The 10,947-nt window shown below is 27.6% G+C and overlaps 3 protein-coding genes across 4 annotated transcripts; 1 reads left to right on the top strand and 2 right to left on the bottom strand.

The window, feature by feature from the left end:
• Positions 1 to 1,378: 1,378 nt before the first annotated feature.
• LOC106787337 (protein kish-A) lies at positions 1,379 to 2,586 on the bottom strand. Its single transcript, XM_014749621.1, has 3 exons — positions 2,247 to 2,586; positions 1,898 to 2,013; positions 1,379 to 1,692 (listed from the first exon to the last, which is right to left on the bottom strand). The coding sequence occupies exons 1-3, from the start codon at positions 2,247 to 2,249 to the stop codon at positions 1,587 to 1,589; spliced, it is 225 nt and encodes a 74-aa protein (XP_014605107.1). The 5' UTR covers positions 2,250 to 2,586; the 3' UTR covers positions 1,379 to 1,586.
• Positions 2,339 to 6,611, top strand: LOC106787336 (protein RRNAD1-like). Of its 2 annotated transcripts, XM_014749620.1 has the most exons (9): positions 2,339 to 2,587; positions 2,774 to 2,883; positions 2,972 to 3,242; positions 3,314 to 3,462; positions 3,532 to 3,834; positions 3,905 to 4,058; positions 4,137 to 4,246; positions 4,342 to 4,414; positions 5,052 to 6,611. In XM_014749620.1, exons 1-9 carry the CDS (start codon positions 2,462 to 2,464, stop codon positions 5,058 to 5,060), a joined length of 1,305 nt encoding a protein of 434 aa, XP_014605106.1. In that variant the 5' UTR covers positions 2,339 to 2,461; the 3' UTR covers positions 5,061 to 6,611. The 2 variants fall into 2 exon arrangements, with proteins under 2 accessions (XP_014605106.1, XP_014605105.1); XM_014749619.1 differs by lacking the exon at positions 5,052 to 6,611 and having other exon boundaries at positions 4,342 to 4,827.
• Positions 6,612 to 7,570: 959 nt separating this feature from the next.
• On the bottom strand, positions 7,571 to 10,628 carry LOC106787334 (vesicular inhibitory amino acid transporter). The gene is made up of 4 exons (XM_014749618.1): positions 10,258 to 10,628; positions 9,635 to 9,943; positions 9,385 to 9,517; positions 7,571 to 9,225 (listed from the first exon to the last, which is right to left on the bottom strand). Exons 2-4 carry the CDS (start codon positions 9,916 to 9,918, stop codon positions 8,041 to 8,043), a joined length of 1,602 nt encoding a protein of 533 aa, XP_014605104.1. The 5' UTR covers positions 9,919 to 9,943; positions 10,258 to 10,628; the 3' UTR covers positions 7,571 to 8,040.
• Positions 10,629 to 10,947: the final 319 nt, after the last annotated feature.

Below are 10,947 nucleotides of genomic sequence, written 5' to 3'. Positions count from 1 at the left end.
AAATAGTATATAATATGAAGAGAGGAGTACATAGTAAAAAAAAAAAATTATATTTTACATTGGAAGAGTTTTTTTTCTTATTCTTATTAGAAGTAATTTGGAAAAATGCGCTGTTCACCTTACCCATCGTTATCTTTTTCAATATTTAATTTTTACTTTTTCTTTTCCTTTGTAAATTTATCAATGATTCGAATGTTTTTATCAAAGTTGCAAATGCTATATCTCCTTCAAATTTTCATTCACAAAGTGACAATAATTGTATGTAATAAGACGATATAATATTGTATATAATATTATTATAATTTGTGATTAACTTATCAATATTATATAAAAAAGATAACATTTTATGTGAAGAATTATCTCTTTTGTATCCGATGCATAATAGCAAGAAAAAAAGAAATGTCTGATCATAATAATCATATTTATATTTATAGTCTTTATATATAGACAAATATTCATATGGTCGTTTTTCTACCTCATAGAAAAAAAAGCACCAAAATGATTAAACAAAATGTTTCGATCTAAACTAACTTTGATTGTAGTGTAATAATACATATCAGTTTTAAAAGTGTATCGCTTTATCATTTAATACATATCGTAGCATTATCCTCTATTTTTAAGTAAATGTAATTAATAGAAACAAACATCCATATTATGATGGATGAGGTGAACACGATAAATTTATATAAATTAACGAAATTGCCATTAATAAATATGCTTTCTTAGATAAAGTGCAAAGTATATTTTTTTCTTATTAAAATTCTTTGTATTCTTCATCATTGTATAAGATGAATCTGCAGTATTAATTATATCATTATATTTTCAATTGCAAAATTGAATAATAATTTCTATCGTGACATATGTTATTACATACAATTGGAAACTTATTTCACATAATCGAAAACCATATCTTATTCTGTAGATAAAACGACGTGAATTAACGATAGTAAACGTTGATAAACGAATGTATAAAATAAAATAAGTACACGCATACACCTAAGAAAAAAAATTACATTCGATATTATGTATGACAGTTAACGTCGATTACTGCGGAGTACAAGTTTTAGATCACGTTGTGTGGTTTAACATTACTGAGGAAGTTTTAGAATATCTGCGACATTAAAGATATGATAAATGTAACTATTTAATAAACCCGATATATATATATATATATATATAACTAAGCGATACTCACAACAAAATTAATATAATAATCCTATATTAATTGTATTAAGAAGAATGTTGTTGTTTATAGAAAATATATTGTGAAAATAAAATGAAAAATAATTTAAAAAGTCATAAAAAATGCTCCCAAGATAATGTAAATTCTATAGCTTTGGAAGGAATCACGTGTTGATGAATAAATATTACAACGCAATTAGAAATCATTGTAGCTTTATAAATTACAGTTCGCTTAAAAAGAATTTCTTTTCTATTTCTGTTTTCAAAGAAATATTATTATTTCTCATGCATTCCTTGTTTCTATTAGATCATTCATACCTTATTAAATGTTACGAACATTTCCATATCTTTTCCCAAAATATCTTTGTACAAATTTATAAAAGTTTGTTGACAAAATTTCTAGTCTATGTCCAAAATAAAATACTAAATGCCATGAAAATACAACTTAATGCCACGTATGGACTTTTCCGTTCTCCAATTCGTCCACATTTCCAAAACAAGCCAAGGAACCTGATAATAAAAATCATTAACATATTTATATATAATTATTATATCTAATAAAAGAATTTCTATAAGTAATTCCAAATAAAAGATGAGTACAAGTTAACGTATAATATATAAATACGCTTAAAGATCAATGAAATCATTATATATTTTATGCAATTATCTGACACATGTAAATTCAAACGTGTAGAATAAAATTATTTGTACTCACCCAACTTTTCCTAAACGATTATCTAAAAAACTTGGAGCGATAGATCTGATGTAAGTACAGGTACATATTAAAAGTAGTATAACGCACACTAGACTCTGAAAATTAAATATTGCAGACTGCCAAATATGGCAGAAATTAGTAAACGTTTTTTTCTACACTGAGACAAAATTATTTGTTCACATGATTATTATAAAAAATTAAAATAAATATTAATACGATTTTATGATATGAGACATTTTGGATAAAATAGGTTATATTACATTATAGCGTCAAATCATGTCTAAACTTTAATATATATCTTCATTTTCATACTTCATAATGAATAAATTAATATTTTATTATTATTTACCATTGTGATGAAAAAATAGACAATCCACCGTCATCCAAATATAGATAATAATAGAAGGAGAATAACGTACACCGATTCAAATGTAAAATATCGAGTCAACTTTGCAGGCTTATCAACAGCTTATACCATACAATTTTCTTCATGTTGTATTATCATACGTACAAACACTCACACGTGTTTAAAAGTTTGAAAATAGTTTTATATTATAATTAGTCATGACTTCAACTAACAATTTAATTACAGAATGTGGTTGTAATATTTGTAAAAGTGTGCGTTTAAGAATAGATCAAATATTTTGTGTATTAGATATATATGGCTGGATGCTAGACTTTTATGTAGTGGTACGTAACCACAAATTAACTTATGTGTTTTCATATTTGCATATAGAAATTAGATTATTTAATTTTTTAGAAAAGTTAAACGTTTAATTAAAAATAATTTGTATAACATTAGCATTAGATTAATATTTACATATATAACTTTATAACATTTATTATAATTTTATCTATGTAATTATTTTTTTATAGGATTTTTATAGAGAAAAATTATGGGACAAATTACCAAAAAGTTGGAAACTTGCATTACAGGATATACCTCTAGACGAATTTGGATTATGGTTATCAGGAGAATGTTCTTGGTATAATTTACAGATTGATTTTAATTCATATAAACAAATATTTCTATATGCGATAATAAGTCTATGATTAATAATGTATCTTTTATAGTAGAAGAATATTACCTTTGTCGTTACTGGCATTACGTAAAGTTATAGATGATCTACAATTGAATAGAAATTACAAAGGTTTGAATAACTTTTTGCAATGCGGAAGATTGGTAAAATTAAAGAAAGAATCTAAAAAAGTAACTTCTTTATACTCGTCGGATAACAAACAAAAACAATTAGGAGACTCGGATTCTGCTTCTTCACAATTTATAAAATTATTCAGAAAACATGTGAAGAAGAAAAAGACGCATGAGATAGAACAAATGGCAGAGGTGATTATTTTTAAATAGAATCATAATCATTAAGATCATTTATATACAATATATATATATATAAAACATAGATATGCGCACATTATGCCTACAAGTCAGACTGCAAATCTGTAGTAGATGTTGGAGCAGGACTTGGACATTTAGCTAGAATGTTAACTTGCCGATATGGATTATGTGTAGCTTGTATCGAACAGGATGAATTATTATCAACTAAAGCTAGGTAAACTTATGCCAATTTTCTTTACATTGTTGTTATTAAAATAGATTCTACTATGAATGAAATTTGTAGATTATACGATGAAGAATTGTTGATATCCGTACGTAAACATATGCCTAATTTCTCTCCTCTTAAATTGGAACATATATCAGTGAAGTTAGAAACTTCTGATCATGCAAGAGCAAAAATAAAAAAACATTTACACGAAGTATTTACAAATGTTTATAACATTAATACAGAATCTCTTAAGTATGGAATTATTGGATTACATCCATGTGGGGATTTAGCGTCAATTCTCTTAAATCTATATTCGTTAAACAAAGAAGCAAGATTCATGTGCATCGTGGGATGTTGTTATATGAAAATGACGTTAGAGTATTTATCCTATTTATTTATGTTATTATATGAAAAAGGATTCTTTTACATATTTAGATTTTTTTATTAGGCCTAATAACGGAAACAAACAGAAAGGATATCCACTTAGCTCGTACAAGTCGTTTAGGAATCGCAAGCTTTCATATAATGCTTTGGAAGTGGCTTGCCACGCTATTGAAAAGCATTGCGATAAATTGAAGAACAACAACTATACAGATTTAATAGTATGACATAATTTCGTATGAAAAATTATAATAAAATTTCTCTATGAATTAATAATTATTTGTGTGTGGCTTTTTAAGGTACACACCTACAGAGCAGTTTTAGAAAATATACTCACGGAAAGAGATTTGTTGCCTTCCCATAGCCAATTAAAAAATGTTAAAGTAACAGAAGATATGACGTTTAAACAGTTAAGAAAAAAAAAAAAAGATTTTAAAAATTATAAAATATATATTACATAATTTAAGAAGTGTTAAATTTTGCATAAATATTATTCACTTTCAGATATTGTTTTCTTGCCACTCGTCATCTTCGATCTGACTTACAGCCAAAGGATTCGGATCTTGAAGGACCGAAAGTAGAACATTATTTAGATTATTGGTTACAAATCGTTATATTTTCTTCTCTTAGAATTTTACTAGCACCATTGGTAGAAACATTAGTACTTTTGGATAGATTTTTGTATCTTTCAGAAAGAAACTTAAATCCGATATTAAAACCGGTATTTGATGCAAAATTGTCACCGCGTAACTTAATTCTAATTTCCGTAAAAGATCATGAAGAAATATGAACAATGTAACAATTTAAAAACTTCAACATAAAACATAATTTATTCTATGAAAAATCTTTTTGCATCAAGCAGTATGTACAGATGAGCCATGTGGTTGTTTTATCCAAAATCCCCATTTGGCAAATGTTTCACCATTCCATTCTTCATTTGGACCACGAAATACTTTTATTTTAACACGTGGAATTTTCTCTTTAATGAAAGTAATCAAAAAATCTTTATTCAAATATAGATATTAATTAAAATTAATGTCGTGTAAAGCTAATCAATATTATTCAAAAATTTACCATATTTTTCATAATACGATTTGTCTGGCTTATTATCATTCGATGATGCATACATTACAAACCACAAAAAACAGCATATGAAAATTAATTTTTTTAAGAATAACATGACATTAAATCAACGAATAATTATATTATTACAGCAATGTTAAATGACTATTACTATGGAATTTGAAATGAGCACACAAACCTTATATACACCGACGCAGAATATTCAGAGCATGACATTCAACAAAAATTTAATTTGTGGTTTTATCTATAACTTTTTACCAAAGAGAGAAAGTTGTATTCTCTAGATAAAAATGAAATTGAATTCTAGAGAAAGGTTTGATTAAAATAATTCAACCGAAACAGGTACAAGTGAAATACAATTTCATAAAATTTTGATAATTTATATATTATTTGTAATCTCCATTTTCTTTTTAATAAGGGAAGCACCTGATTATATTATTTTGTGAAACTCCTATACATACATTCAAACTACACGAAAAAACATTGAACAAGTTGACTTTTAATGCATCGTTGTTTAAAGATGGCACTTCTAACAAAGCGATTTTAAATCTAAATGAAAAAATGGTTCTCAGTTTTCAAAATTTTTTCATTGTATACATTTATTATCATCATCATTATTGGTATTATTATTACTATTATTATTATTATTATTATTATTATTATTAATATTATTATTATTATTATGCAAACGCATAATTACAACGTAGCACTATTTCAGGATGATATAACTTTGATCAGAAATATTAGAAATTAGTTTCTATGTATGATCATCTATATAATTGAAAAATTTTTATTTTTTTTTTTTTTTTTATGAAAACTTAAAGATATATTCTTGATATAGTTACGTATATCGATACTACATATTGTACATATGTACGTATTTATCTTTGTTGCAGTATATATTTTAATTAGAGAGCGAATAGAGAATTAATTATTGTCTTTGAATACAAAGCCTCTTATCATTAATCACAGATACAAAAATGAGAAAGGCTTTTTTTGGTACGTTCAATTGTGCAAGATACAGTAAAAGAAAAATAGATTTGCAGATTTTCAAATGATTTTACTGAATAAGAAAATTTTTTTGTATATATCTATGAAAAAGTGCTTAAAAAGAAAGAATGTTTAATTAGTCGTTATATTCACAGAGATAGATAATTCAAATATTTTTATTGTAGTACTAATAGTTATCACTTTAATAAATTTTAGATTATGTTTGAAACAATATCAAATTAGCTGTTCTTGCGTTTAGAAATAAATAAAATCATTGTCGAAAGTGAATTAACATTTAATTTTTACATCTAGCTTTCTCATGAATCATGTATGCAATATATATATATATATATATATATATATANTTAAATTTAATAATCCTTGAGAGACCTTAAAAATGTTAATACTTAACGGCTACAACTCTCAATATATAACGTTTAATATTATTAACAAAGATTCGTCTCGATCAATAAATCGCGATACATAATTATTATTACCATTTTGGAAAACATCATTGGAAGACAAGTTCAATTTGTGATTATTAATTAACAATGCCTATAATAATTAACATTTCGATAGCACAACATTATATATTTGTACAATTTAAACAAAAAATATCGATTCAATTTCATATGTGTAAGCTAACTTCAACAAATTATGTTATGTTAGATTATAATTGTAACTATTTCTAAGTGTTTTAATTGGAAATATAAACAAATCAATCATTATTTCGAATGAAAAATATCACGATTAAGTAACATATATATATATATATATATATGTAAACTAATTTAAAAATAATTTTATAATAGAAAAATTTAATTCCGTTCGTCTACCAAAAGTTAAAAATTATTATAACGCTTTGAATGTTCTCAAATTGAGAAAATCATTAGAAAAAAAAAAAATAAAATAAAGATAGTTAAATACTTAATCTATATGAAATTGTTGATATGCATTTAAATAATATTGTTGAAATGTATTCAATGAGAGAGAACATTCATTCTTTATCATTTTAATTATCGACGCAATCACGTAATACATCTACTTAAAACTAATTATAAGATATATATTCTAAACGGACTTTACAAACTGTGGAAGACGTTGGATTATTAGACTAAATTAATTTGTACAATTTTCTTGTACATATTACATACATAACAAAGTGCATTATTAATTTGCACTCGACGAATATTTGCACATTAATTTTATTTTATTATTTAACCTTCGATGGCACTTTCAATGCATCTACGTTTAGGCAAACTATCTTTTATATTCTATGGCACACAAACACGAGGGATAATTCTTTTTAAGTTTCTTTTTTTCTCTTTATATATATATATATATATATCTTTTGCAAGAGAGTATACTGTGTAATTGTGGCCATCGAATGTCATTATGGCGTGCTTCTTAGTCAAAGCATACTTAAAAATTATTAGGTACACAATCAGGATTATCAAATCCAATAACTCGTTCTTTAACGATTTTTACCTTTGACAGATTTTATATGCAATGTGGAAGACATCGATGCTTATAGTCTGACGATATGTAATCTAAATGAATTGTCTAAAAAGCTTTTTTATTATTGTTCCGAAAAGAAATGTTTAGTTTGGAAGGCTCTAAATTCATAAAATTTCCTTCTCTTATTTTTTAGACCTTTCTGTTTTCTTTTTTTTCTTTTTCTATTCTCAACGATCAAGGAATAATTTAATTTTTTGAAGCTATGAAATGTTGCCTCATTTCTTTTCTTATTTCTTTGTTATCTTGCATATTGTTAGATATGTCAGTTCTGGTTGAATTTAAATGTACAATATATCATCAAAATATTTCTAATTACGACAGAACCCTAAGCAGTATTAAATGGAAGACACTTTATTTGTAGAATTTCGACGAATCCAACTAGAATCATTTTGAAGATCGTTGGAAGAACCAGGATGCAACCAGGTGATAGAATAATCCGAGCATTTATTAAATGTTACTCATAAAAATTTGTCTATCTTTCTATTTCCAAAAGACACTACATACTTTGTAGTATACCGTTAGAATCGAATGAAAATTTGTGATTCAATGTCTCTCAAGCTTGAGATGAAATGAATGAAAAAATGAAAGCAATAAAAATAATATATGAAACATTTAAAAAGGTAAACCAATTTCAAAGGCATCGATCAAAGCGGTGCCAGAATCATATACACCAATAACTCCAAAGAGTATACCTAAAAAGATGACAAAACAATCATATGCCACTGCACTCCATTCCATGGAATTTCTTTTAAGTTTCAGATGAAAGTAGCAAGGCCATATGAAAGACAACATGGTCCCAGTAAAAGAGCCAATGAAACCCATGAGAATACTGAAATGTGGTATGAATATAGCCATAAGAATGGTAAAGACAATTACACCGACTCTCCACGCTAGACCCCAAACTTTGAGCTCTCGATCGACTGTCCAAATTGTAGGAAAAATCGTTTTGGGTCGACCTCTGAAAAATGCTCTTTCGAGGAGTTCACAGGCAGCATAATATGGCAGAGGATAAGACAATACAGCTTTGATTACTAGACAAAAATTGACCAAGCCTTTGAATCCAGCCGAGTGAAGATTATTCGTTATCACCTGCTGTGTATCATTCTGAAAAGTCAAAAAGCAAATCCATCCGAAGAGAGATTTAAAGGCTGCAGCAGCTATATGACTCCAGTTTAACATCCAATCGAACTTGGAACGATCTATTAGATTTCCTTCCAATGTCGGCAGAAAGATTTGAGAGGTGTAACTGAATACAATTACACCAAGCGAGATTGGAAAGTTTTTCATGTCTATAGTCCACTTAACTTTAGACCATCCCCAATCACCTATCTCCAAGATGCAATAACCGACGATAATGAAATTAATGAAAAGATGAGACATTGTACACCAAAAACTGAGCATAGAAACGTGTTGCAAGGATTTAAGAAACCCGAGTGGAAGTAAAAATATGCCTATAAGCATCATCCAACTTCTTGTGTCGATAGCACCTTCGGGAAAAGAACCAATCATTAAATCACCACAAACAACAACATATAAGATGCAGGTCATCAACAGCTCTATTATTTGTGCAATGTTAACTGCCCTTGCACCCCATCTTGGGCCGAAACATTCTTTAGCAATGGCTACATAGGAATCTCGTACTCTGACACGTTGACCTGTTACTGTATCTAACTCATACAAACACTCAACGAGAATCTTACCAGTGTAACAGCAGATATGTGCAATACCGACCATAGCTGCGATTGCCCAATAACCACCTCGCAGAACTGCAAATGGTAGAGATACGATGAACATTCCCTGAAAAGACATAAAGGTTTTATTTTTTATTCATTATATATAAAAGATTATTTTTTAATTGATGAAACTTGAAACAAAAAATATTCGTAATTTCATTCATTCACATTTCTTCTCTTACTTTTTATTTTATTTGTTTTTAATTAATTAAACTCTGATCACCTGAATGGCATTGGTAACATTCCATGCTGCTTGCCACTCGTTAATCTTCACACCAGATCCACCGAATTCTCCACCACCTTCATCATATTCGCTGAACTCTCCACTGCTCAAACTTCCTGTTCTAGCTTTGTCTCTATAAAAACAAACAGAAAACAACAAAATATATAAATAATTGCAATAATTCCTTCTTTTAACTTTATCTCCGTGAAAAAATATTCATTCTAATACTCATAAAAAAAAAAAAACTTACCCATTTCTCTGATAACTAAAAGAATCTTCAGCAACAGCAACGTTGTTCTGTTCTCTTTGTGCTTGTTCACCATTCATCATTGTCATCTCGGTATTATCTTCACCTTCTCCGAATGATTTAAATTCACCGGTACGAGTTTGAGGATCACCTTGACCAGCCATGCCTGTACCACGAATTAATTCCATACATGGACTATTTTCTGGCCATTTAGCTTTTAATGTTTCCCAAGCAACGTTAACTGTCGCCCCAAACGATGGTATATAAAATCCTTTGAAACTAGTCATCTTGTTGAAAGATTTTCTTCTGAATCTGGGACAATACGAATTTGATGGATTATATAATAATATATATTTGATAAGAAAAAATCAAATTAAACATACAATTATTCATACTTGTATATTTTCAAAAATGATCAAATTTCCTATTGTATTATGATCACCAAAAATATTTCACGCGCATTAACGTTGACCTACATAAATTAATTATTTCAACGAAAATAAGATCCTTCGAATTTCATATTAATTCTAAAATAATCTTTTTATACAATATATTATTATTAAAAAGTATGAAAAATTATTTTAATAGAAATAAAATTTGACTAAATGAGAAATATAATTACTTACAAAATCGAATTATTTCTTTTCTTTCACAGATAAAATTAAAATAGAAGGTCGAACCTTCTTCCTGGAGAAGAGACTCTACTACTGGTCTTTTCTTCTTCTTCTTTTTTTTCTTCTCGTTGAACAAGGAAACACGATTGCCAGGGAAACTAATATAAAAATTGATCCGGAATTTGAAAATAATGATCCATTTAATATAATAAGAATATGAATAAAAAGGATTTGAAAATGATTAAACTAAACTACGAGGAACACAAGAAGAGCATGGCGGTCTATGGGTGATCCTCCAGTTCCTAATCACGAACCCTTAATCGTCGCATTGACCAAGGAGGGATGTTCACTACTGGGATTGGAAGATTGGGGAATATGGCCAGCATCCCTCAAACGCGCAGGGCTCGATCGATCATCCACTCGCGGTCCATGGTATGGATGAGATACTACATCTGATTTCACGCTCGTCAAACATCATTTTTTACAATAGCATATTTTTTATACTTTCTTTTATTTATTCTTTATATATTATTTTATTTTTTTCCTTGAAAGATTTCTAATTTTTCTATGTTAATGGATCTATTTCTTATTAGTTTTTTCATTTTGTCATCAACATTTTTTTCGAAAAATTACAATTAATTTCAACTTCTATTTATTTATTTTTGGATCATTAAATCTATTCCAATTTTTTCGCATAAATTT

The sequence above is a fragment of the Polistes canadensis genome, unplaced genomic scaffold (assembly GCF_001313835.1).
Source record: "Polistes canadensis isolate GaletaPanama2010 unplaced genomic scaffold, ASM131383v1 scaffold_98, whole genome shotgun sequence".
In the NCBI taxonomy this organism is placed as follows: Eukaryota; Metazoa; Arthropoda; class Insecta; order Hymenoptera; family Vespidae; genus Polistes; species Polistes canadensis.
The sequence above is the reverse complement of the archived record's forward strand: the minus strand, read 5'-3'. Positions and strand labels throughout refer to the sequence as shown.

Excerpts from the sequence above, each read along its gene's own strand:
- LOC106787334 (XM_014749618.1), bottom strand. The coding sequence starts at position 9,918 with ATGACTAGTTTCAAAGGATTTTATATACCATCGTTTGGGGCGACAGTT. Across the intron at positions 9,518-9,634 it reads TTTAGTTATCAGAGAAATGG|AGACAAAGCTAGAACAGGAA; the intron begins GTAAGTTTTTTT and ends TTGTTTTTATAG. Across the intron at positions 9,226-9,384 it reads ATGTTACCAATGCCATTCAG|GGAATGTTCATCGTATCTCT; the intron begins GTGATCAGAGTT and ends ATGTCTTTTCAG.
- LOC106787336 (XM_014749619.1), top strand. The coding sequence starts at position 2,462 with ATGACTTCAACTAACAATTTAATTACAGAATGTGGTTGTAATATTTGT. Across the intron at positions 3,463-3,531 it reads TTATTATCAACTAAAGCTAG|ATTATACGATGAAGAATTGT; the intron begins GTAAACTTATGC and ends TGAAATTTGTAG. Across the intron at positions 4,247-4,341 it reads GAAGATATGACGTTTAAACA|ATATTGTTTTCTTGCCACTC; the intron begins GTTAAGAAAAAA and ends ATTCACTTTCAG.
- LOC106787337 (XM_014749621.1), bottom strand. Across the intron at positions 1,693-1,897 it reads AATCGTTTAGGAAAAGTTGG|GTTCCTTGGCTTGTTTTGGA; the intron begins GTGAGTACAAAT and ends TTTTATTATCAG.